Source organism: Gavia stellata, chromosome 26 (genome assembly GCF_030936135.1).
Source record: "Gavia stellata isolate bGavSte3 chromosome 26, bGavSte3.hap2, whole genome shotgun sequence".
NCBI lineage: Eukaryota > Metazoa > Chordata > Aves > Gaviiformes > Gaviidae > Gavia > Gavia stellata.
Window position 1 is genome coordinate 3,302,827 of NC_082619.1, and position 27,340 is coordinate 3,330,166.

The 27,340-nt window shown below is 45.2% G+C and overlaps 1 protein-coding gene across 1 annotated transcript; it reads right to left on the reverse strand.

The window, feature by feature from the left end:
- Positions 1–3,193: 3,193 nt before the first annotated feature.
- Positions 3,194–25,943, reverse strand: TRIM29 (tripartite motif containing 29). The gene is made up of 9 exons (XM_059829752.1): positions 25,086–25,943; positions 17,303–17,398; positions 15,839–16,072; positions 15,280–15,478; positions 11,649–11,732; positions 8,670–8,729; positions 7,318–7,419; positions 6,131–6,207; positions 3,194–3,256 (listed from the first exon to the last, which is right to left on the reverse strand). The coding sequence occupies exons 1-9, from the start codon at positions 25,941–25,943 to the stop codon at positions 3,194–3,196; spliced, it is 1,773 nt and encodes a 590-aa protein (XP_059685735.1).
- Between the last annotated feature and the right edge of the window lie 1,397 nt (positions 25,944–27,340).

The following is a 27,340-nucleotide window of genomic DNA, read 5'->3' on the forward strand; positions in this document are numbered from 1 at the left end:
GGAAAAACAGCTGGTATCCAGTACCTGGGAGAAGAAATATGCCAGGCATCCTTTGGAAAACACCCTGCCTTAGTGTATCTAGGGTAAATGAGGTGTGTCTAGGGTAAATGAATAAACCTTGTCTGCCTCTGTTCTTATCCCCCCAGATTCTCATGTACCATTGTTCTTTTAAGTGGTTGTCAGGGCTACCTCTATGCATGCCTGGCCTTGAATCTGCATGTTGAGCAGCCCACGAGGGATTTATTCTCTCCCTCAGAGGCAAGTGAAGCCATGATATAGGCAAGAAATCTGAGCCATGCAGAACCAAAGGCCTTCATCCCCAGAAGGGTTGAAGCAGTTGGAGGGTCCCAATGGTGCCCAGAACCAACCTCCCAGGGAGACTCGGGTCCAGGCTGGGGCAAAACAGTGCCTCAGCTCAGCAGGTCTTCTCGCAGCCTGGTCTCTCCCGGGCTGACTTTGGCCTCCGCATATGTGAGCAAGCGCTTTCCTCCAGTGGGAACTGGTGAGATTTAACTCTGGTAGGGGAGAGGCACTGAAATCACGAACAAGCACAGGCTGGGGGGTTCTAGAAATGCCCTTGCAGGGAAGGACTTGCGTGGCACCGGTGTTTGGGAACTGACCTAGCTGGGCTTATCTGCAGGGTAGTCTCAAGGTATTACACTAGCAGTGCGTCCATCAGTCTGCCTTGACCTTCAAGGACGTGGGGATTTTCTCTGAGCTGACATGACCCTGACTCAAAATATCCAGAAAGCAGTGAAAAGAAAGCCTCTAGGAGCTGGGAAAATGGGTTCTCCAAACCTCTTGCTCGTATAAAGAATATTTTGAAGAGACTTAACCTTACTGAGACTCTTACAAGCGTACAAACACCAAAGACAGAGAGAGACCTCATTCCCAGGGTTTTTGGTCAGACATGGAGCTTTCTCCTTTATTTCTGCAGTATGTTGCACACGTGAAGGGCCTCATTTACATCAGCGCAGTCGTGTCCTGTCTGAGGAGGTGGAATTCCTCTTGCTTTGCTGATCAAGACAAACACGATAAAAACAGTTCATGCACAATACACCTCGAAGCCGTGCTGCTAGTTCCCCAGGACTACAAGTTAGAGCGGGGCCGGAGCTGTGCCCCGTCCCGCGCTCCTCCGGCGGGGCAAAGGGCTGCGGTGGGAGCAGCGGGGCTGGAAGGGGAGGCCCGGTGTCCTCCCAGGCTAACAGAAAAGGGGAACAGCTCTGTTCCTGTCGCCGGGTCAAAAGTCGCGTGTGCGAGGTCTGAGTGAGGCCCTCGAAGCGAGGAGAGGAAGGGGAGCAAACAGGCTCTGGGGGCTGCAGGGGTGGGGAAGGGGCAGCGGGAGGAAGGGGACACCCGCTTCCTCCTCGATCATTTGTGTGCTGGGCAAGCGCGGATCGCGGCTGACACCACAGCAGGCCTTCTTCAGGGCAGGAAAGGGGCGGGGGGGTCTTAATATCTGAGTTTTGGAGTAGGAGGGAGGGATCATGCCCACATTTTGGAGAATAGAAAGGAGGCGGTGGAAGCTTTTACTGGAACATAAGGGACCCAAGTGATTACTGGACGCCTGCCCAGGCGCAAACAAAACCAGTGAGATTTGGGGGGCGCTTATTTTATCCTTTCACACACATACTCAAACCCCTCAGTGCATTTCCTAGCAACTCTATCCCGGTTTCCCTTTCTTCACATCCTTCCCTACCATGCTATCCCCTTCCCCTCTGGTCATTAAGGAAAAAAAAATTATAAAATAAGTGCCATTTCAAGTATTCTGGAGCAACCAACTTTCAGCCTCAGAAGTTTTGTCTGAGGTATCGGATTAGAAAGCAGTGAGTATCTTTGCGTGGGGATCAGCAAGAAACTAATTTTCAGGGAGCGACAGGCGTGACCTCTCTCAGCAAGGTGTTGCAAGCATTCGGGGGTAGGAAAGGTGGGGGAAAGCCATTCCAAAAAACCGCTTGAACAGAGCAATCTTGAAAAGTAGCTGTCAGGTCTCGGTTCTCTGTTCTGCAGCTGCTTATCACTGTTTGAGGGCTCTGATCCTGCAATGGGCTATCTGCTCCCATTGACTGGCCTGGGAAGGTTTTTCCACAGCATGGACCTAACCTCTCAGCTTTGGCCAAGGGGAAGGAAAATAATCTCAGCGAGATCATGGAAAGGTTAACCAGCTCTGGCCGGTTTGCAGGCTGGGTGCTGATGTGATTCATCTGTCCAGGGGACAAATAAAAGATTATCCTGAGCAAAAAGCTATGGTACTAATTCTCCTTGCCCACTGCAGAAAAAAATACCTGAACCACAATATATAAATCAATTTTTGTTTTAGGGGAATTAAGAAAAACACCACAAAACAAGACAAAAAAGCACCCAACACCTATGGCATCTAATCAATCTTATATTAGGAGGATGGATTTTCTTTTTACTTCTTAATTTGAAAAGGTGGCTGGAGGGGTACTTTAATGGGATAGCAAGCCTCTCTGCCCTCCACTGGGAGCTGGCCTAGGGCTGTAGCTACTCCGAATAGGACCTGTTGGCTGGCTTTTTGGAAGGCAGCAGGAGCAGAACTGAGCTGACGAAGGGCCTTGAGGACACATGCCACCACCAGCATGGGCTGGGGGGGAGTCTGCAGGGATCTCAGGGAGGTGGCAGTTGGAGCTGATCCCAGTGAGAGCTGTGTGTCCCCCCATCAGAGGCAGCGCCAGGTCATGGGGTAGAGAGGCATGGGAAGAGCTTTAGCCTGTCACTGCTCCCAGTGGCTAGGGCCTCTCCATTCCAGGAAGACCTTTGGGCCCCCCCAGCTTGGGACCTTCACCAGGACTTAACAGCTATGGTCATATAAACACACTCAAGACAAGGGGGCAACTGGTATAGCGGGAGGGGCGGTGCCACCCAAGCATGCATGCTTCCCGGGAGAAGCAGAGCAGCTCGCTCTGCAGAGGCAAAGGGCAGGGCATTGACAGAGAGGGAATAAGGAGGTGACAGCAGAGGATGGGGTTACGTTGTTAAGGCCTGCAGAGCTTTCAAGGGGATTTGGAAAAAGTCCTTGTTTCCTCTAGTAAAGGCCATTCCCTTCTGCACCTTCCCTCTCCCTGGCAGAGATTAGAGCAGTAAGGTTAATATAGTAGCAGGTACATCCATGAAAATCCGCAGCTGAGTCTTCACTCCAAGTGCTGCCAGCTCTTCCCTAAATCTTCAGGAATCAAGGTGCCTCGTTGGAAGTGGCTCCATTGCCTTTGTTGACGTAAAAGGGGCGGTAATGTGACTGCAATGGAGAATTTGGGGCATGTGAGTTTGACCTACCTTCTTTTTCTGACGGCCTATACTTCACCCTTCTAGGTAGCCCAACCATACATGTCCTAACATACTCCTATCTTAACACCGTCAGTCTTCTTTCCTCTTGTGGAACACCACCACCTCATTTCACTACTGGAGGTGCTGGAGTGATCAAATGCAAATGGTGTTGCTTTTTGATTTATACGCATGCTTTGCATGGACTTCATTCCTGAGCCAAATGAGTCTGTGCATCATATAAAATCTCAGACTATGACTCACGGTTTGATGAGAGGTTTTTGGGAGAAGAGGAATGTCACCTTTATTTTTATGCTTCTGTCAGTGTCTTTTAATTGCTCACTAACCTGAGAACTCATGGGAGTTTTCACACTTAAAGCCATGCACAGTTATGTGCGTGATCAACTAAGTTGCATGGTATTTATTTGTGCTCTCTGGCTGGCAAGCCAAAACTCTTGTGCATGGAAATTCTCACACAATGGTGTATTGTTTATTCACGCTTTCACATGTTGCAGGGCCCAGTACTAAATGTTTGTGTAAACAGAAGCCTAAGTGGAGAGGCAGGGGCAGAGCCTAAAGGAATTTTCTGTCTCTCCAGCTCTGTTTACTCCAGTCTCTAATTGCATCTCTCCTCATCAGGACCTACCCCTGGAATTTCATTCTCATCTGCAGCATTACAAATAAGCAACACGTGGCAAAGTTGTGTTGTGCAGCCTAGTGTTGGCTTGGGAAGATTGCAAAACACAAAAGCCAGTTTATTGACTGCGATAGCTGGTTGCACTGTTCAAGGCAAAATCTTTAGCCTCTATGCTTACACCAGTGAAGCAGTGAGCCAGGCAATCAGGAACAACTGTGGTTTTGTAATGTCTGATCTGTCTTAGGTTTGATCCACTGCCCAGATCTCACTTGCAGAAGGTGGGAGAGACCTCACAGCAACGTGCTGGGTACACTTTTGTGCAGCGCAGTAGTTAATATCAGGCACGGCAGGAGGTAGAAGTATAGGCAGAGCAAACCCAGCCCATCTTGCTGCTCAGTGCCGACTCCCAATACCTCCTGCTCAATGTTCCCTTTTGTTGAAATTCTTTTCATTTTATGGCTTTAATTTCCAATATAATTAAGAGATGGAAGAGGGGGGCTTCATTTTAGAGAACTCCCTGTGAGTTAAAAAGACATTCCTCCTTAAACAGTATAGTCCTTTGTGAAAATTCATATTTACAGAGCTTTTAGAATGTGTATTACTTAAATACATATTTAAGACTATTTTAAAAGCTAGATTATTGGCCCAATAGACCATAAAAGCTTCTGCAGAGCTACTGCAGTCCAGAGCGTGTATTTCTATTTTGGGACTTTTTAATGCTTGTATTTATCAATTCAATTGTTAGGTTCAGGGCTATCTGGTGAATATAGGCTATAAAAATAAAGTAGCTGCTGCAAGTGTATGCACGAGAGAGAAAAAGACAAAAGACTGGTGACTTCATGTGGGGAGCCAGTCTTTCTTTATGGGGATTAGGGAAAGCATGGGTTGTGTTCAGGGAGCACAGCACACTGACTGTCGTACAGTGGGGTGCTTATTGCTAAGAAGACCATACTCACATCTGCCAGTGCCCAGTGTTCACAGAGACTTCACTTTCCTGACCAGACTTCCCCAGTATAACACCACCATTAGGGAGGATAGGTTGGTATCTAAAATCACTAGGAAGAGTCTCCGTCTGGGCACACACGATGAAGTAGATGATCTTTGAGAAAGGCAGTGATCAAACACAAGACAGAGAAGATACTGCAAAACTTTGCTGTTCCTAAGAGATATGTTTTGCCATAGCACATTCAGAGACCCAAGGCTGGATTTTCTGAAAGTGATACAGTCTACCAAGGAACATCCCTTTCACTGGCATTCATCTCCTGGTGGGGCCTTGAAAATTTAGCAGCGACATACAGCTGCAGTCCTTAGGCAGCCACTTTCTAACTGTTGTGTATTTCCTCTGTTTTCTTCTTTTGGTGTGGGAATGCTCTTGACTCTTGACCCTCTACTTACAAGTCTTATCTCCAGAGAACAGTAAATAATCTTTCAGAAATGTATAATCAGAATTCAAAAAATAGATTTCATCTGTGGAGATGGGGGCAAAAACTTGATGACCTTAATTCAGATCGTGCAAGATCTTAATGCAGCACGGTGTGAATGGATGTTAAGAAAAATAGATGAACTTACTGTTTCTGTGGTTTTGCATTAACTGTTTGTTAACCTTGTATATTTAGGATTACAAGACCTAAAATATCACTGTTCTTTGTCCCTTATAATGCACTGTTACCTGTTTTGTGCTAACAGTGCAAAATGAGTGACTTACAGATGTTCTAGTGATTTATGATTGTAGTCTGAGCCCTTATCTTTGATATTGCATCTACCCACTGTAGGATGTAATTAGCAAGATACTTTTACGTGGTTGTCTCTGGTGTCATTTATAAAATCTGTGCTTTTGAGACGTCACAGACTACTAAGAGTGTATGATATCCCTTCAGGGAGGAAAAGTACTACAGATAGCAGCGTGTGTGCTATAGTATTTGTATAGCTGCTAGAAGCCTGGATCAAATTTTAGACCAGGGCAAAATCTTTTCAAAATTATTCCTACAACCCAGAGCTGGGGCGGGGGGGGGGAGCAGGGGTTAATCTGCATCCCTCTGTAGATGCAGTTAACACAGAAAAAAAGTAATAGAAGTTGTTGACTTGAAGCTTTTACTTTCCCATCTCTAAAGGACTCAAGCCCTAGTCTCTGAAGTCTCAGGTATCCCTAGAACAGATAGTTCTCTTGTTGAAGCTGTGTACATACTTTCACACCAAGGGTATATTTCTTACCAATACAGACTGCTTAGAGGATTTCCATGTCTGTGGCGTCACCTTTGCAGACTGATGTCTCACTATTGAAGGATAAGCTGTGACAACATAAAACAGCCTGTTATAGATCAGTCTCTGCCACCATCCCCGTCTCCCCTTGTGAGCGTCAAGACGAGTAGCAGGACTGGAAGTGCCACATAATTAGTATTGCATTGCTTAACATTGAAATGCAGCCATTTCTAGGGTGGGACACAACAGCCGTCAGACAGATGCCTATTCCACCACCCAATCAGTTAGGAAAAGGGAGTAAAGAAGGTCTAATTAAAATGTCTGAGGAACACAGAGAGGTGGAATGCAATCAGTCCAATTAAATTTAGGCCAAGTCCTGATCTAAGCATTCTGACTCTTGCAAAGAACACTATAGGCTATTTAATTAGTACAAAGAGCTGAGGCCTGGGTTTCATGTCAGAAATTAATGACAGTACCTTTGGCAGTGTGATAAGCCCTAACCCCCTTCTACCGCACCAGCTCCATTCTGATTCAAAAATAATACCAGCCCTGCTGAATCACAACCAGTTTCAGGGCTATCAGGCAATGGCCTTTCCCCACCCTCTCCCATTCGCAAATTAATCAGACCTGACTCTGCTTGGCAGGTGCTGATGCTCTTGGATTCCACCTCTGGTGCCCTTGAACTAGTGGGTAGTGAAAAGAGGATTATGAGACGGTGAATGGGGGATTCTCAGGAGGACAAGCAGCTACTGCATATTTTTTTTAAAGGTTGTGCTCAGTGGCTATTATTCTTTCAGGCTGATAGCTGTTTTAAAACACTGATGAAGCTAGAGGGGTAAATGGCCATGAACATAATTTCCTAGTATCTTTCTCTCCCTGGCCCCTATGCCTCTAAAATAATCTAAAATTCTCATCTCTATGCATTAGAAACAAAATTTAAAACCCCTTCAACTATTCACTAGATATAACTTTTTAATACTTTTAAATGCTCTTAAATAAACTCCTCTTGCCCTGGTTCAGCAGAGCAAGTTGCTCATGTAAACATGTGTGTGTACCTAAGAGATTGACAGTCAGGGCAGGAGATATGGGCCTGGTGTAGGACTGCTCCAGGCCTTCTCTGGGGGAGTAAGAGCAGGATTAAATGCCTTATCACCAAAAAAAGGGGCAGAAGGAAGGGGAAAAAACTAAATGCCTAGTACCGGTCTTAGTGAAGAGGCTTCCGTCAGACTGTTTGCTGAAGTCACCAGGCGGATTCTGTCCCACCGAGGAGAACTGAAAAGGCAGCTTAGTACCATTGCCTACTGGAAGATAGAAGAGGTTATGTTATTCCATGGTGTTGCATGCTGCAGTGGGGAAGCCTAGGCTTTTCAAAACACAGCCTGTAAAACTACCTTCAACCAGCTTGGGGGAAAATGGGAACTAATAGCTTTGTCCCTTTTCTCTTAGTAAGAAAAGGCAGATGAGAGCAGCCAGTCGTGGGGTCCCGATGTACATAGTGTGCGAGTGTGAAGAGATCTCAATGCTCCAGGCAGGCAGGGAAGACCCTTTCTCTTGAGAGACCCAGAGTGCAGGTGTGACTGAAGAGCAGCAGCTTCCTCACAGGTAAACTGCATCTCCGGAGACTGGAGTAATGAGGCAAAACTGCCGAAGCTCCCTTGCCTCCAAGCAGCTGAGACTTTATTCAAAGCCCATTGAAATTAAAGAAAGGCTTCTCCTCCTGGCCTCCTTAGGGTCAGGCCCTGGCTGCCAAAATTAATCTGAGAGCAGAGGTGATGAGAGGGAGACAGCCCTGCCTGTGGCATGAAAAGCAGGAACGACTTAGGTGTGGCTGTGAGTCACGAGAGCTCCCCCAGGTCGAGTGGCCGTGGATGCTTGTTGGCTGCCTCTGAATGAAAGGAAAGGCAGGACCCTCTGAGCATGAATGAAGCAAAGTAAGAAAATATAGGCGAGAAAAAGGAAGGTGGGGATCTGTGAAAAAAAGGCATGACTTGCTGCTGCTGGCTTTCGTACACTAGCTCAAAGCAACCCCTCTCCATTGTGCTGGACGCTGTACAGACAGTGAACATTGGGCAAGCTTTGTCTTTGAGAACTTATGAGCTAAGTAAAAGGTGTATGGGTGATGGAGAAGAGCAGCCTTGTGCTTTTGAGACTGGCTGAGTGTACCTGGAGTCTGCTCCTGGTTCTACCACAACCTCCCCAGATTGCCTTGGATGATGTTGGCACTCTGGTTGATTGCAGTTGGTTAGGTATCTCAGGATCTTCACAAATTGGCACCTATGTTTTCCATCTTCTTCTTTCACTGTCTGAACCATGAGGACCAGGGATTTCTTTCCCTCCTATATACACAGCGCTTAGAGCAGTGAGACCCTGGGTTTGGGTGTATGCAGATGGTGCTGATAACCCAGCTAAAAGTAAGAGATGGCTCTGTGAGACAGTGATTGACAGGTGACAGGACAGCTGACAGGGGAAGCAGAAAAGGTTGGTTAGCCAGCTAGAAAGCTGTGGCACGGGGGGTTAGATCCTTTCAAACTGAAGTCGGAATTACCCGTACCAAGTGTTTCCTCAGTCGCTTGGAAGGAGGAAAATTCCCATGATCGTGGGTTGAAACTGGCTGTAAAACAAGAGCATCCAGTTCAGCAGTCGGCTCCTGATGAGCTGGCTCAAAGGCCTGTGCCTGGCATTGCTCTATGAAACAGTCCCCACCAATTTGGAAGAAGCCCCAAACCAGAAATCTGGGACCAGGGAGTAGAGAAAGCCTGGTCTTTTTTTTCTGGGTTCTAGGGAATGGTGAATAGACTTCTCATTTAGAGAACAAAGTGCTCTAACTGCCACAGAGCTGTCTTTAGCTGTACTAAGTTGCCAACTCAGGTTTGTCTACTTAACATGACTATTCTGCAAAGAGACCTGCAGGCAGAGGCTTGGATTTAGAGCTCAAGAGACACAAGTAGAGGAACATTTCTTGCTCAAGCGCACATTATCTCAGCCACTGTGACAGGCATGTGCTCCAGGGTTTCGCTAGGACATCATGCTGTGATGCAGACTAGTGCTGTTGTACCCCTTCTGTGAGACACTGGACTCCCAGAAGAGCAAAAGAGAAACGAATACTTTGAGCTGTTTTGCTGCCATCCTGTGGACTGCTTTTCTATTTAAGCAGTGTTTCTATTTAAGCAGTTATCTCTCCCTCTCTGTATGCTGAGTCCCTTCTACTCTTCATTCAAAGACTTCCAAAGGCACAAGATGATCTTTCCAACCTCCTCCTGGCTTTGGCCAAACTGTTTGCAACATCGGGAGAAGAAAGCTCAGTGGAAGAGGACAGAAAGGAGTGTTGAGCAGTTGAACAGATTGTTCCTCTATCTTTTAGGCAGCATTTGAAACCCTTTATGTCTCCCCTCTGTCTCATTATGTCATTCCTGCAGGCAGATGCTCTGCGATACTGTCTTTAATGATAAGAGCAGTGGAAGGCTCCTTGAATTTAAGCAGGGCTTAAAAACCTATACGTTCAGCTCGAATCCAAGCAGTTTCTTAGTATGGGCCACTGCAATTAGCGCAGAGCACCACTTGGGTAGCATTCCTCAATGCAGCAAACAGACTTGCCGCTGTGGCCTCAGGCAGAATTTGCAATGATCCAACCTAGTGAGAAAAAGCGTGTGTTACAAAACTATCATGAGATATTCAAGGATTCTGTGCATATTATGCAATGCAAAGGGTGGTCCTCTTTTTTTTTCCTCCCATTTTATGGAATTCCTTAGAAAAGATGCAATCGGAGGAAGTGCTGGACTTCTACGTGACACATTGATAGAGCATAGAAAGCTCTAGAGAGTTAAATGATTATGGGTATACTGCATTATTCATTGGATAATCCTTTGCTAGCCAGCATGCAAGCTAAGTGGGTCATGTCTCCTGTTTTGCCTACTGATTCATTCTGTTCCCAAAGTCCCCATCATTGTGGTTTCAGCAGCTGGTTCCTTTCTATCATGCTTGAGCCCTCACTCTGCTGGAGAATCCAGTGCTGTTCAGTCCCCATTTCAGGGGAGACTGTGTGTGCAATCATGTGCTTAGTTTTTTGGGACGAAGTAACTTTGTTGGCAGAAAATAAAGAATGAGTAGTTTTGGAAGGCAACATGTCTGTGGTCTCAGGAAAATGTAGACGTGTAAGGGCAACAAACAAAGGGTTCAAAACAGGTTTGGATGTAGGGCCGAGACTGTGGTCTCTCCCCAGCATTGGCAGCTCTGCTTAGCAGAACGTGTGTTTACCTGACAGCACAGGGCCTGTAAAGCCCTGAAGTAGCTGGGGCAAGATAGCAGCTATAACCATCCAGGCGGTGTTTGGAGACAGATTCCATGCAAAATGAACCCACCACTGGCAAAAATGCCCCTCTGCAGCCTCTGATGGAAGAGGCTGCCCTCTAACTTGGGGGGCCTGCAGGAAACAGTCCTGCTAAAGGCTTGCAGACGCTCAACTGGGAAGTTCGCCTCTGCCCCTGGTATCTGCTCCGAATGGTGTCCTCACCCCCACGGCGCCAGGCAGGGCTGCCAGCAAGCTGCCAGGCGTGGGCTGGTAACAGAGGAGAAAGGGCAAAGTGGAAATCCAGACAAAGGGCTCAGTGTTGGGATCTGGGTTATCCCCATGAAACCCTAATGACAGAGCAGGCAACATCGCACTTCAAATACGCCTTCAGGGGAGTGCCACTGCTAATTGCTGGCATATCCCTTCCCATCTGGCTTTGCAGAACAGCAGCTGTAAACACCTGGCAAATCCAGGCAGGGCCTTGCTCTCTAGGGACCAGAGGAAATTTGGTTACTTATTTTGTGCTACCCTTTCTGTTCTTTTGTTTCTATAGGCATTGCCTTGCCTAGGCTTTTAGCACTCTCTGCTTCTTGCTCTGGAGGTCCTGACACTAATTTAGAAATAGACAACTGCCATTTTACAACTGAATGTGTTGAAAACAGTCATTCACTCTAAAGACTCATCCTATGGTGTTCATGTAACAATTGGGACATAAACAAATCACTGGGGCTGCTCCTGTCAGTGTCAGAGTTCAGAAGGAACCCCAGACTCCTGCTTTTTTAGGACACATTCCTCACTTCTTCTATCCTTTCCCTGTAGGGAAAAAGTATGTCTTCTGGTGAAAGTAAAATCCTAATGCAGAGCAAGCCTAGTGTAGCTTTCACACTTGATAGCACAGTGGGGTAAGCTTCTGGTGGAGAATAACACTTAACTTCAACCCGGTAACACATGTTAAAGCTCCCCTATATTCACAAACTACACTCTTGAAAGAGTTCAGCTGATTGAGCTCTCCTCCATGGAGTTGAGAACCTTTGCTGCCTTGTTTGAGATGAAAAGGCAAAAACTTTTCAAAGCTCTGTAAGCTGGAGAGAAGACCCGGCATAAACAAATGCAGAGGGACCAATCTTGTCCAGGGGACAGCAGGGAAATATGAGGGAAAGCAAATTTTGGGACAAATCATTAATGAAGTTCCTTTCCTATGCTGTGTTTAGAGGAAACCTGACCACCATTAGGGTGCCTTACCTTTGGGAGACAGGAACATGGAAAATCTCTTCAAGTTGTCGGGCTGGTTCCACTCATAGTTGTTCATCATGTACCGGTGGTCACCTGGAGAAGCAGAGCAGGGCGTGAGCTGGAGGAGGCAGTTTAGTGGCCTTGAGAGGGATGGGAGGAGGGGGAAAGGGATAAGAGACTGGAATTGCTTCCTCAAGTGCTGCAGGAGAGATGGTTCTGCTGTTTGAAAACAAGTTCCTCTATTTTTGTGATTCCTCTATTGGGACTCTTTGGCTGGGAGGTAAAGCAGTGCTGTAGCTGCCCAGAAGTTCAGCCTGGAATAAAACAAGAAAGCTGCCTCGGAGATGTAGCACAGCTGAAGCATTCAGCCATTCAGTAGATATGCTATCTCCTGAAAATCCATAGGGAGACTTGAGGGTTGAGACATTTTCCTACCAAAATACTGCTGTGTGGCTAAAAATGTATCCCACTTCAAGAGCAGTGGTTTGGGTTTGGCTTCTTTTGTGTGTTTAACCTGTGCACAGTGCTGGCTTTCAACCAGCAGATCTTGAACTGCAAGTATTACAAAGCTCAAGAAAGTCAGTGTTGAGAGGGTGCAATGGGTTGGCTTCTTCAGTTTTTAAAGAAGGATGCTAAACCTGAGTTGCAAACAGCTCTAGCTTCCTGAGCTCTTGGACAAGAGTGTTTGGTTCGAGCTGCATGCCAAGTGGATGAAACCAACATTTTGCCAAGTATTACGCAGCCTCGTTTTGGTTTTCTGACACTGATCCACAGGAAATGATACCCTCTATCAATACAGTTGCTCATAAAAATACTTTCTTTTAAGGCCTCAAGTGTTACATAAACCTATTGTTCTCTGCAAGGGGGTAAATTTGGTTCCCATGTTTAAATAGTTCCATTCTTTGATTCTTAAGTCACTGAACAAACTTTTATGTTACTTCTCCAATTTATGTGTTATTTAAACTCCCTGGATGTTCTCTGATTATTTGCCTTCTTGCCACACTATTAAGTAGGTACCTGTTATGACAACTAAAAGAAAGTGGATTCCCTTTGGAGTCTGCTATTAAGCAGGTTTCATTCCATTAATATAGTATTTCTTCCTGGGAAGTTTTTTACACTAGAAGATCAAGCCGGTTGCAAATGAATTTGTTGCAATGACTCAGGGGGAGTCTGAGTTAATTAAATCCATTAAGTAATTGTGGAGTTATTTCCTTGCAGTCACTAGGTGCAGAGTGCTGTCCTCTTTCAAGTGTAACTGTGGTTTGAAAAACGGAGAGCTCTGAAGTTTCTGAGACTCACCTTAAATAACATTTCCCAACTGAGTGGATACCACTGTTCTTCTCATTAGGCAGACTCCTAGCTGTGTCCATTAAATCCCCAGTAAAGTTTCTGAAAGTGCCCAGGTTTCTAACAGTAGTTAATTGTTGCCCTGCTCAGAAATGTTTTGGCACTTGAATCCCATGTATTTCAAGTACCATTGAGGACTTCTGGCATCAGTAACATGGAGCGCACCCTAATTAAATGTGATCAAGTGATCAAGAAGTAGTCAGTCTTTTCCAGAGCTACTAGAACTGAACATATGCATACTCAACGTTGGGTTGTACAAATGGCCAAGTAAAATGTATTTGCTTCAGCATTGGCAAAAAACAGCTTAGCAGATGGAAGATAACTTCCTAAGTTATGGTAACTTGAATGCAAAGTGTTCTTATGCTACTCATCTAGTTTTCAGAAGAGCTGTGAGAAGTCAGGCATTCAACACCCTTTGACGTTACGCCATCCAGAGTTTGGAAATTCTCTTTCTCTCCATAATGTAGGAAGGCAGCAGGCTGACACTTGATGAATACTAGTGATTCTCATTACAGATCTAAATGTACTCTGCTCCCATGTCACCTTCATCCATATTGCTCTAGATTGTGAATGCCAGACAGGCTGATTCACAAAACCCAGGCTTTGAAAAACATTAGTGTGTTGACCGGTAACCGAACCCATGTTGTTCTGACCTTTATGCATCTCTTCGACAGGCTGCTTTTTGCCTGGGGTTTGGGCTTTTTTTGACTGTTTCTTCCCCTCCTCCTTCATTATATCATCTTGTAATGTGGATCTGTCTTTTCTGGAAGGAGGTTGGAGTGATTTGTATGGCTGTTGCCCAGGGAAAAAGGTGGTGTATTAATATGGGAGAAATGTCTAGTGAGTGTTGTGAATTTGAATGAAATAACAGTGATCTTGCAGTTTTGCAGCAGAGTTCCTCAGTTGTTTGTGTTGTATGAACTGGACTTGAGATTATTCCTGCATCTTTTCAAGTTACACATCCTCCTGGAGAGCAAGGTGCAATTTATCCTCACGTTACCTATCCAGCTTCTTGACCTTTATTGTTCTGGTATCTGGGGTTCCACAATTATTAATAGATTATATCCTTATAGCAGCCTGGTGAGATAACAATTAATTCTGATCCCTATTATTCTTAGTGCAAGAGGTCATTTCATGGGATTAAGTAACTTGCCCAAGGTTACAAAGGCTGTTTGTGGGAGAGCTGGGAAGTGAACCTCAGTTGTGGAGTCCCACTGAGTGCCCTGTCCTCCTAATCTTATGTGTGAGCTTGATGCAAGACAAGTCCTTTCTGCAGAACTAATTGGGAGACACAGAAAGTAAGTGGGTTCTAAAACTTAAAAGATTCCTTGCAGTGCTGCGGTATTGACCATGAGCTCTCTATTCACTTAAGATCACCCATCCTTAAACATCACTGAAGTGTGGGGACCATTTGGCACTGCATGTCCCTTGAACACCCTGGCTCAGGGCAGGCGGGAAACAAACCTCTCCCTCGTGGAATGTGCAGAGAAATATGATCAGAGAGAGTTATGCTGGTTCAAGTCATAGCTTAACCTGAACACCAAAATGGAGACCTTTTTCCTTGGAAAATCTGTTACTAGATTTTCAGTGACAGGTGCTCGCAGGGTATTTCATGTTCCAGCCAGGCAAGCAGTGGCTGAAATGGGCTGTTGTAAAATGGTATGTCATACCAGCACAGCAAATGTGCTAACCGAGCTGTACAAATAAGTTAATGACAGGATTTCAAAATTGCCATACTGGGATGGCTATATTCACATTTCTGCCACTGCCTTCTCAATTTACCTAGTGAGCCACTGGTTTGCCTTAGTATATCTGTGCCATCTTCCATGTAGAAACCGTCATGCTAAGCTTGTGGGGGCTTGTTGGAGCCTGGCACAAGGCAGAGTGTCCCTGATGGCCTCTTGCAGGAGGGAAGGGTCACCGGTCTCGACCCCCAAGAGAAGTGTTTCTCTGAAGTCCCACACGGGATGTGGCTGAACCAATGAAACCCTATGAAGCCATAACATGAAACAGCACTTAGGGCAGTGGAGCTAGTTTGGACCCCTGGGTCCCCTACACATGAGATACTTTAAATCCCTGGCAATTCAACTGGCTCCAACCCCACATAGGTCTGGTAGGATAGCTCTGATTTTCCAGAATGAGTTTCAGCTATAGGTAGTGCATCTCCCACTTCCCTTAGGTCCTTCCTTACTTTCTTCTCAGTGAGAACACACTCATCACACTTCATCTCCTCTGACTCTCAGCTAGGCTTTGCCCAGGGAGGGAGGGAAGGGACAGATCTCAGATACTCTACCATTCTCCATATGGTTCCTCTCTATGAAGTTGCGGCCAAGGTCAGCCTTGCAGATCTTCTCCACATGCCTCATGCAGACGTTTAGGAGGTCATCTCTAAGGAGTCCCATAGATGGGCTCATGCTCTCCCCTTCAAGCAGCACACTGTATGTTGGGAGAGATGGAGGGGGGACGTAATTCCGCATCAAAGCCCCAAACTCCTGTCAAAAAGAAGGGAGGAGAGGTTACTGAGGAACATGAGACAGAGGCTAGATCCTAGGGAACTGGCTAATGTTAGGCTCCAAACAGTATGAAGTGCAAAGGAGAACAGTGAAGATGGAGGGTGCAGACAAATGTTCTGTCTGTGAGCTGTAGCCATCTAAAAAAGCAGGTGTTGGCATGCCTAAGTTCATTCTTCACCTACCAGAGCAGAGACAGCTTCAAATGTCAGAGTTGGTTCCTGCCATACATGTGCATTGAACCGGAGAAGATTAACAAATCTTACACAAACTTGAGATTTGTCTTTGGGACAAATCCTGTCCTCATGTTTAAAAAGGAAAGGAAAATGAGATCTCAGTTACCTGCAGGAAGAGCACGGAGTCACTGATCTGGTGGATCTGCTCCCTGTTCTCCTTGTCCTCCCGCAGAAGCTTTGCCCTCTCTTCCAGCTCATCCACAATTTCTTTCACATTCTCTGATGCAATCTTTTCCCTCTGGTCCAGGGCAGCCTTCACTTCGTCCCTCTGCCTTTCCAGGTCACGGATCAGCTCTTTGAAATGCTGGTCCACTGTGGCTTTCTCATTGGTGGTGTAGTTCTATGGAGGGAAGGGTCAGAAAGAGAAGGCAGCAGAAAAGGCACAGGAGAGATAAAATATTAAACTTCTCAGGGAGTCACTTGCTAATAGAGGGATACAGAGGGGGATACATCCAAGCATTGTCAGCATTTAGACTGTGACTATGGAGACTCTAGGTATGTAAGTCTTAGCACCAGAAAAGTTGTGCCAAGAAAGGTAATATTTGTTCTTGCAATTATTGTGTGTGTGTAATCTACAGGGCATGCTGTCTTCCTGATTATAAGAGCATATCTTTTATTTCAATTCATGAACTGCACTCTTAGGTGATATTTAAAAACACTGTTTAACCTTCTAAATCATGGTTCTGGCTCCTGAAGAATTTGAGGAGCAAATTCCCACCATTTCAAAGGATGAAAGGTGCTGAAACACTTTTTACAAACCTGACCTCTAGGTCCTTCTGAAATATTACTCAGAAGGACTGTGGATTAACTATAGTCAGAGTTAGAACTTCGAGGTCAGATTTCCAATAATAATAATAGTAATAATAAAGCAGACGAAAAACAGAACTGGCAAGCCAAATGTGTGTGTGCCACATAAAAGGGAGAATAATGGCTTTGCCTATTAATATTATGCAAATTTTCTGGGGTGTCTCCAAATTGTGTTTTCACTGCTCTGTTCAGTTAGGGTATAAATGAAAAAAAACCCCACCATTACTATAGTCTACCCCTTAGCGTGGTGAAAGAATTATAAAGGAGCCCTGTATCAGTATGGAAATAAGCTATTCCATTATAAACAAGATGTTTGTTGGTGTAACTGCATCTGTTCCTGTTGCCTTATCTCTGTTTGGGCAATCCAGAGCCCTTCTGGAGTTTATTTTTGTGTGTGGTCTAGCAGGAAAAAAAAGCAGCACACCTTTGTTTCTGAATCAGCCTGGCTACTGGTGATTGAAGAACTGTAAGGGACCCAAAGGGAGGTGCCTTGGATCATTTTGTAACAAGGCTGTGCTGCCTCTTCTTGATCTCCTGCAGGGTATGTTGCAAGATGACTTCAGTAGGAGTTGTTGTTTCCAAGATTTGGCACGAGTGAGTTTTGGAGAGTGATGAGATAGACTGGGTAAGGGATGGAGTGAGTAAGAGCTGGATATGTCAGAGAAATTGAGGAAAGGAAGAGAGGGATGTGAGAGAGTGGGAAAGAAAGTGACAAGTACAAGAGAAACAGAGAAGTGAACTTAAAAGAATATCCCATACGCACCTTGATACGGTCCCTCTCCTTCTGCCACTTATCCATTTCATCTTCTACCTCAATGATCTTAAGCTGCAGCTGCTCTTTCTGCAGTGAAAGCTCAGCCTGTAAGAAGAGGGGAGTCTCATGAACTGGGGCTGAGGGTGGCCTACTTCAAAGAGGCGCTGTGCTTCCACTTACGCATTTGGCCCTGAACAATAATAGCTGGGAGGTACGGGTTCCTGGCACTGCTTGAAATGGAGATCATGTACTAACACTGGACAAGATCCCAGAGCTTCCGGCTGGGTCAAGACATTCAGCTCCCTCAGCAAAGACAGCAGCAGAAGCACCCACCTACTAGGCTACCGTCATGGTGCCGCTTTTAATCACATTAGAGTCATTAGCTGAAGGGGGAGGAGGCCTGTTTCAAAATTCAGCTGTGTATGCAGAGAAGGGCCCATCCCAGGGTGTGCCTCTGCAGCAATAACAGTTTTCATGTAATTACGGAATGACGTTTGACGAGTGTTGCAACAAGAGGACGATGCCTCCGGCAGGAATTCTGTTTAGACAGGATTGTGGATTAATTTGCTCTGAATTGAGAGCTTTCATGTTATGATGAAGCTGGGGAATGCTTGGAAAAAAATAAAAAACACAAAAGGAGGAGGGAGGAGGTGTAGTCAACCATGCTTGCCTTAGATCAGCAGCTTCACTGGGATTCATTTGCATTTCGTTTTGCACTGGCTTCCCAGAGAAGCTCAGGCCAGACAATTGCATGCAAGGCTGTTCATAGAACTGGAGCCCGTGGAGGGCTGGGCAGCCACGCATAGGTGTAACACGCCGGTTGGTGTGTCTCTGGATCAGACCAGGACCTGGCTGTTTACTAATGCCTTGCACCGTTAACTCTGGGCAACCCCTCCCTCGGTCGTTCATATTCACCACGTCCCTGCCCAGCAGATCATGACAAAGCCTTTGTTTAAGCAATTCAAGATCTTTCTGTGTTTCATGTGCGTACAGGTTGGTCACAGGACAACTGTAACTACAGGCAGGCTGCCTATGGGACACTTATCCCCAGAGCTGTTTAGGGACTACACAGTTGGTACAAATTACCTGTATTCCACAACTGAGCTATGTCGCGTTAGAAGAGTTCTGAAAACCACTGTTCATGTGCGATCCTTTGGCAAATGGTTGTATTACCCAAAAGAACTCACATTTAGGCCAACAGTTAGAGGCAGGGTAGATGAGGGATGGATAGATCCACTCCCACAGCAGCAAACACAGTGAGGTCTCCCTGCTGTTAAAACACAAAGTGTAGTTTCCACTGCTTTGCTGCCCATCCAAGAACATAATGCAACATGAACACCTGGGCCTTCTCTTGTGATCATGCTTGCCCTCAAGGTGAGAGTTTAAAAGTTTTCAATTCTCCATTCAAGGAGAAGAAAACAGCATTACATGATGAAAAGCAGGCAACAAACTGTCAACCAGCTCAGACCAAGGAAATCAGCCCATCAGGGCTCTTGTCTTGGTGCCAGTCACCATCATGTCTGAACATCCTCTTGAGCTTGAATCTGAGAGCCATTGACTCTAGCTGTTCCAATTTAGAAAATCTCTATTTATAGAGGGAAAACAATTTGGTAGTTGTTTTATTGCCTTATAAAACAGAAGAAAGGGGGAACAAAAAAGGCAAATGTACTTGAAGGTATCTCAATGCCAGAAGAGCTGCATCCTCACATTGTCATTGTAATTGTCATTGTTTGTTGAGAGTTAGGAGAGCACTAGCCCTCTAAATATTATCCGTACACCCTGACAGCCTTCAGTAGTCAACTGAATGCCACCATGAGCTGAAGCTCATATTCTGCAGGGGTTCAGAGCAGACATGGAAGGGTTTTGCAGTACAGGATCATCAGGGAGCCATGTAGGTATCAAGATGAGAAAATTTTCTCTACTACTGATCAAGAGAGTAAAGGCATGAGCTTGACCCCACAGTTTTCACATTTTCAAGACAGTGGCTTGGAGGAATGCATGCTTTTTTCCATTCTCTTGTGCACTGTGAGACGTATTCTGCATCAAGACCCAAAGGTGTGCAACTATCTTTGCACAGCAAGGAAATGCAATGAGATAAAAGCATCTTAGATCCAGATATCCATAGCAGTGCAGTAACCAATGTGAGAAATTACACTATAATGCAAGTTGTTTCCTTGAGCCACAGAGCTACATCCAGATGGCATTAATTGTTAGCAAAGTAAAAAGCACATCTCCTGAGCAATGGGAGGTCTTGTTTCCCTCCTTATCCCTAAATATCAGGACATTCTTATGACCAGAACCTGAGTGAAATCATATAGAGAGGGACTGGGGGGATATTTTTGAGAAGAGCAGACCTTTCACAGCCATCTAGACACTCCCAAACACAAGGGATTTGAAAAGAAAGGTAACAGGAAAAAAATGCAGGTGATGGCTGGAAGGTAGTGATAACAATATTATACCTTTATAGTACTTTTTAATTAAGACGTGTCTCAAAGGAATTTTGCAAACTATTACTTGCTCAAAAGTGATAGCTAACTCTTAACAGCTTGTTGCAGTTATAATATCCCTTCACCCAGAATGGTAGTTTGGGTGCCTCTGGAATGGGATGTAACCCATTTAAGATCAGACCCATACTACAATTTAGAGTGAGAATTATGATTTGCAAATGGAAATTACAGAGATAGTTCCAATAGCCAGAATGCAAATACCACAGTCATCCAGGTTCAGCTTGGGTTAAAACACCCATACTGAAGGCAAAAGGAAACACTAGTACAGACACCAGCAAAGGCAAGGGAGGTGAAGAGAGGTGTTTCATTGCATGATAGTACCAACATTAAAACTAGCCTTACCGTAGAAGAAAATTAAAACTAGGTCCAGGGAGACTATGGAATAGTACAAGAACTGGTGACATGGGCACAAGGAGGCGGATTCAGTTAGGGGTGCTCTGGAGATGGGCCACAATGTAAGGGGTTCAGCAAAGGTGATTTAATGGTGTTTTTAAGGCCTTTTTCTGTCTGGGCTGGCTGGAAAATTGCTATAGCTGTCCACATATATCTGCTGTTAGACTTACAGTAGGGTGGTTACAGGTACCAGGGACAGTTAACTTCTCAGCTTCATCCCTATGAAGAAACTTCTAGTTTTCTTTGCATTTCTCAGATTTTCCAGGGTCAACAATCCTTGATCCCCTTATGTGATGAACCACCCAGAACAAATCCATTGGGTGGGACTTGGGATTCAGAAGGTCCTCGTGAAAGATAATATAGCAGCTCCACCCATTGTGGGGGGCATCCCTACAGTGCAGAAATAACAGTAACAGTGAAGATGATCTAGGAAATACAGATTTAGACCATTCGGTTTGACTATAGCAGGTTGAGAAATGCTGGCACTGAGAATCTTTGAGCTAAGAGAGGATCCCATATTAGAATCCAAGTTAATTAGGACAGTCAAGAGGCCTAAGTGAAAGTTCAGAGTGTACACCTAAACATCCACAACTGAACCCAGCCCTTGTGCTGTAAAGGACCTAGAGATGTGAGATTATGAGTCTTGCATCATGATGCAACTCATTTTCGCAAGGCAGAAATACAAGCATCATCACGTCTTAATGCTCTGGGAACCCAGTCCCTGAATGAGGGAACACCCCTGTGTCACCAGCCTGGAAGAGCTATGCTAATTATCTGACAGCAACAACCAAATGCAATAATGAAGATAGAGAAGAAGTTTTTAAACTAGTTGTCCCAGTACAGAGCCTGTATTGGAAATGAAATGGCTGAGAAATCAGCAAATTGTTTGAGATGTTACTGCTGCTGGTTTTGCCATGACATTTTTCTGTCTAAGCTTTTGTTAAGCAGAGTTGGGGGTCAGCGGGCTACAATCTCTGGAGACTGCCAGCATCCTGCAAAAATGCCACTAGTCACTGTATAAGCTGAGCCCAGAAAAGGCTCTCTTTTTGCACAGTTTGAAGATCATTCCTTACCTGCAAACTGGTGGATTTTCCCTAGGTTCTGCCCTCACTGTAGAGGCGTTAATGCAGAATGCAGGCAAACAGGCAAACCTACTCTAAATCACAATTTGCAGCTGTTCAGCTTCCCTAGCCTTCCAGCTGGGAAGAACATCCTGCAGGTAACTGCACCATCTCTGTGGAAAGAGCATCTGTTTTAAGCTGTGTCCACAGAGCAACCACAACTAGTGTAGATAAGGTCTCACAGCCACATCGTGCCCTAACCTTGCATAAGTGGGAAAGGTCAAAAATCCTTCCACTGGCCAGATTGACACACTCTTGTTTGCTCTCTATTCAGACAGTGAAAGCAATACAGAGAGGGCTCAGATAGAAATCCCTCTGGATCCATCTCTGTGGATGGTTGACTTCAAAGCCTAGTTCAGACTCTGTGAAGTCTCCCCTTTTAAAAGTCGCTTTGTTGAAACGAGGAACACCCAGCTCCCATTTCTGCACAGCAGTTCTCTGCTGCCTCTTTAAACCAGCTGTACAATGTTAACTTTTCTTTAAAGGTAAAGAATTAAAGAAAAAAATCAAAGTGCTTTTCACTAGAACTGACCTGACATGCTGAGTACTAAGGCTGGCGCTGGATAGTAGCGCCAAGTTATTTACAGCTCTGTGACTGGCAGGCATATGTGAAATTGTCTCGTTTTGAGAATAGGCCTGTAAAACAGGTTTTGAATGAAGGATCCCCTTTCAAAATGAAGGATGCTGTCTGAAAGGGGGGCTCTAGTTCTGCTGATAAATCAAGCTGGCCAGAGGGTGTTATTTGAGTGTACAAGCTGCTGTTGACAATTCTCACTTTTCAACTGTGTGCGGTTATTACCCAGCCTCACAGACTTTTTCTTGGTTGTTTCTTTTACTGATTCTGGTGGGGGTGTTACTTTTCCTTTAAATGTGTAGCAGGAAATTAATGCAAAGTGGATCTGGGGAAGGCATTAAAGGTTTGCTGGGTAAAATACGCAAATACCACTGGGTGGAAACTCAGAAAAAAAGTCTCTGTTTTCCCTGCCAATTTGTCTCTGTCTGACCCCTGTGCCTTTCACTCTTCTCTGCTCAGCAGCGCACCAGGAAAAGGGGGATGAGTGGCTCTCAGCCCAGGCTCCTGAAAAGTGGAAGATGCTGCTGTGTTCTCCCTCTGTCTCACAGACAGAGATATCAAGCTTTCCACTGCTTACCTAAATGCTCTAACCAGTAGGTATCTGTATACTGGCTTGTTTGCATTCCTCTTCTCTTAAGCTGTACTGTCTGTCTGCATTGTGGAGCAAGCAGAGTTGCCTAATTCTACAGGAGGATCTTAAGCTATACCTTGCTTTCCCAACCATAAAGTACAGCACCTCTCTTCCCTACAGGCCTATAGCAAGGATAAACTCATGAAAGAGACTGCAACCTATGTTAATTTTGCAATATGAAAGGAATAGATGTACCCAAAACAAGCATATTACACCTTCTTACGTGACAGTTTTGTGCCACCAAATTGCTAAGCACCCAGATTGACAGGCTTAAGTGCATCACAGCATAGACACACACTCACACCCCAGTTCTGGTGGAATCCTCGCCAGGTTTGGAGTCACAGGGTAGCCAGCGCCTGGGAAATCCTTGCAGATAAACCAGTTGTTCCTTGACAACCAACACTGAAAGGGTCTGTCTGGATACAGCTGTATTCTGATCACCAGTCCAGTGGCATAGTTAGCAAAATTGGAGGCAGTAAAGCTACCCTGGAGCTGCTTGGATCCCAAGCTGTGAAAACAGGGCAAGGATAGGGTTGACCTGATGTGGGTTTTTTGCTTATTCTTTCCACAAAGGCCAGCATCACCAGCCATGCTTTGGCACTCTTCCAATTTGTGGTCATCTTCCAGCTTGGCTGATTTGCAAGACTTAAAAGGAATAGGTGGTGCACACAGGGGACTTGGAAATGTTCATTCCTCTTTGTGGTTCTTGCTAAGGCTTCACCAATGGTGAATAAATCAGGGCTAGGAATAAACATTTGAAAGCAACAGCTATCCTGTTAATTGTTTTTGTCTGAGTGAACACTCACTCAAGTTACAACATGATCAAAACTCATCGTCAGGAGAAACTTGCACATGTGTATGATTCATATTGATAAAGCCCTAAATCCTTTAGGCTTAGCAGCAACAGAAACAGCACAGGACAGTACAGGAACTAAAGCATGGACCTAACAAGAGCGGCAGAAGGACTCTGAGAAAAAAATCAAACATAGTTTAAATCTTAGGTAAAGTCTTCTCTGCCCAGCTATGGTTGCCTCTTTAAAAGCAAGGTGTTCCAGGTCCATCCAACCACAGGAAGAAGGCTCTGGCCAGCTTTGGTTCTTCAGGGAGCAACTGTTAACCTCTTTTCAGTATAAGCAGCTAAGAGGAATTAGGCACCCTGGCACACACTAGACACAGCTTTATGAGAGTTATACATACACTATGTTCAGAGCTCACATCAAAAACACAAGAACAAGCAATTATGAAACAAATAGCAGGCTAGCGAGCCCTGAAGGAATTTCTTTAAGAAAGACTGTCTGAGACATGGAAGAAACCTTGTCTGGTTTCTGCAAGGCTGCAAGTTGAAGATGGCATTGCAAGAAAAGACCAAAAATTTGCATAGGAAGACAGAGATAAAGATAAGATGTTCTTTCAGCCTTATGAGATAAAACTTCCTAGCACCTTAGAGTTAAACCGTTCTTCCAAGCTAAGGGTAACTCAAGAATTTCCAGCAGCGGCTACGTGTATTTGCTTGTTCACCAAATCAGAATGCTGGCTTGGGCTGTGCTTAAGACTGGGATTTAGCAGATCTTAGTGCCCTTCCAGTTTCTGCTATGGACTGTCTGTGTGACTCTAGGCAAATTGTTTTACAATACCGTTTCATGGGTCTCCGTTCTGTAATCTCTCCTGTCCTGTCTGCTTAGATCAGAAGGTCTCTAGGCCAGGACATGCTCTTACTGTGGGGATGTACAGCACTGAACATGGTGAGACTCTGATCTTGACTAGAGCTAGTGGAATAATCATATATCCACCCAGAAAGCAAACAGCATGAGACTTCAAACAAACAAAGGTGGAAGACTTTTCCTTAGAGCGAGCACTGTTTCACATACCAGCCTCATCTCCTTAGATGTCCATCCTCTGAACCTATTGTAGTTACTCTAAAGGGGAAATTATAATGTTTTGTGTTTGCAGCGGGATTTTTTCTTCATCTAAGCTTCAAAAGACTCTTCCCATAGGTGGGGCTTGACACTATTATATCCGTAACAGGAAAGAAAAAAAACAAAAAGCCATAATCTCACTCTAAGTAGCTGAGATGGCAATTTTCAGTAGTAACCTAGCAGGCACTAGTAACTTGAGCAGCCACTGATCTGACTACCTGTATTCTGGAGGTCCTGAAATTGAGCAATGCCCCACCTTTCTGGCTGTGGATAACACTACACAAACACTATCAAAACTTGAGACCTTTTTTTTAAAACTTAGCATGTAGGGCTCTAATTCAGCTTCTGCTGAAAGTCAGTGGTGCAACCAGGGGTGGAAACCACGTTCTCCACCCCCCAACCCAGTCTGCTACACAACACCAGCTCTATGCTGCTGTAACCAGCCATCAGGAGAACGACAATCCCATTGCAGCAGAACCCAGGCAGTATCAGTTCTCCACTAAATGCTTCCCATCCACCACCCCTGCATCCCAGAATGACATTGTAGACATGATTTGAGGAGAGACTGTAGGCTGGAGAGCAAAAGCTGTGGTGTGATATTGAGGTCCGTGGGAAAGACTGATGGGAACGTGCAATAAAAAGAGCATTACCTCTTTTCCCGCTTTCTCGATCTCCACTGTCACTGTGCTATGGTTCTTGTGCTCTTGGAACATGCATAGGTAGCAGATACACATCTGGTCTGTCTGGCAGAACAGCTCCATGGTCTTCCCATGCACAGGGCATTTTCTTGCTTCAAAGTCCCTGATGGGGTCCAGGAGCTGGTGGTCCCGGAAAGCTGCTCCCTCCAGATGGGGCTTGAGGTGCAGCTCACAGAAGGAAGCCTGGCACACCAAGCAGGACTTCACGGCCTTTTGCTTGTTATCGATGCAGGAATCACACAGAACATCCTCGAGCTTCACCCTGGGCCGTGATCCAGCTGCTCGGTCAGGCTTGTTGAAAGTAGATCTTCTCAGGTCCCCGGTCTCCACCAGAGGGAGGGAAGTTTTCTTCAGGTCCCCCATCTGCCCGCCAGAGAACAACGACTTCCTCCCTTCCCCTTCACTAGGCAGGAAGCTCTTTTTGGAATCCAAGGAGAAGAGGGGCTTCCTGAGATCGCCTTTCTCTGCAAAGGAGAGGGGTGGTCTCCTCATGTCTCCTATCTGTCCACTGGCATATTGCATCTTCTTTGAATCTGCTGAATCCATGCTAAAGTAGGTCGATCTTTTCTCGTCGGATGACTCTACAAACTGAATGATGGGCCTCTTCCAGTCACTCCCAGAGAAGAGGGAGCTCTTGATTTGCCCTGTCTCCAAAGAAGCACTGCCAGTGCCCTTCAGAGCTTCCTTGTCACCTCCGCCAGGGTTTGTGGTCTTCTTCACTTCTTCTTCTTTTTTGGGGGCAGATGGACTCTTCACATCCTCTGACTTCCCAGTGGTACCATTTGTCCTTGCTGCACTCCCCGTTTCCATCGTCTAAACAGGGCGAATTGGCTTCACTGCTCAGTCTTTCCTCCAGTTCCCGTCTCTCAACCCTCTACAAAGCGTGTATGTCTGCCCGGTCGTTGTCTCAGCAAGGAATGACGGTGGAATGCAGGAAAGTTTCTGCCCAAGTGACGCACCTGGAGCTCCTGCAAGGAGGAGGAGAACGCCTGGATTATGCTCGGTAGACGCAGGGAGAAAGAAAGAAACAGACGTTACCAGGGATCAGAAGCTACAGCTGTGCATTTAATTATACAAGGCAGTCCACACCCAGGAACATTCTTGTCTAACCAGGTTTGGGAGGAAGGGCTGTTTATATACATAGAAATGTTTTTTTAAAAAAAATCATTTTCATTAAGATGTAGCAACCAGTTCGACCGCTTGTTTCAAAAATAATTTTGCTCATTGTTGCCAGGAGCTGAGGTTACCTCCTTCCAGAGATGGGCAGGGTCGGAGGGACCATGAGATGCTGAAGATGGGTTTGTTAACTGGGTCATACACATGCACAAAAATAATTATGGTTGTAATTAAAATGAACGCCCAGAATAAAGCATTCTTAAACTGGGTTCCCCTGAGGGCTTACTGTATTCAGTAGGACAGGGAGGAGAAATGTATGGATAATACTGGGTTTAAAAGACCCTATTATCTTTATTTTGATTTTGATGTTGGGTTACTGCAAGGTCCATCCATCTAGACCTGGAAATAGCCCAACCATGTATCAGAAGAACACAGCTGACCTCAAGTAAAAATTGGCTATTCCTGTTTTTCCCACAGGCCATGCAGTCTCCACTAATGTGACTAGTAGAATAAAACCCCCATTGCCTGTTTCATTGCATGTTCTCACTGAGATAAGGGTTCAGGTCCATCTTATGTAGCTCTTCCCATAAATGTCAACTGAACTGAGACACATACCTGGAAGAGGAAATATTTTACAGCTAGATGGCCAAAATATTTCTTGTAAGAAAAAAAGAACTGAGAAAGAGTTTTAAAAATAGATCTGTCTCCACCAGCTGTATTCCTGGGAAATGTTCAGCTTGTTGGAATCACAGACGATTGCAGAAGAAAAAGGCTCTTTATAAGCACTGGTGAATTCTATCAACTTCAAAAGAAGGAGGTTGATTTTCCACTCATATCAATTTAGCATAGTTTATGCTCTGAATTTCAGTGAGATTGCTCTTAGATTAATGCCCAGGGTGTCAATTAACTATGCCTAAGATTTGTGCTTAATTTATTTTTTGCAGAATGCAATGGTGGTGTTCCTGGAGAACGTGATTTTTAGCCTGTAATAATTTCTCATTAGAAATCCATAACAAAACCCTGGCTGGAAGTGTCCTAAGTAGTGGAGGAAAAATCCAGGTCTGCATTTTGCATCTCTTTTTTAGGTGTGG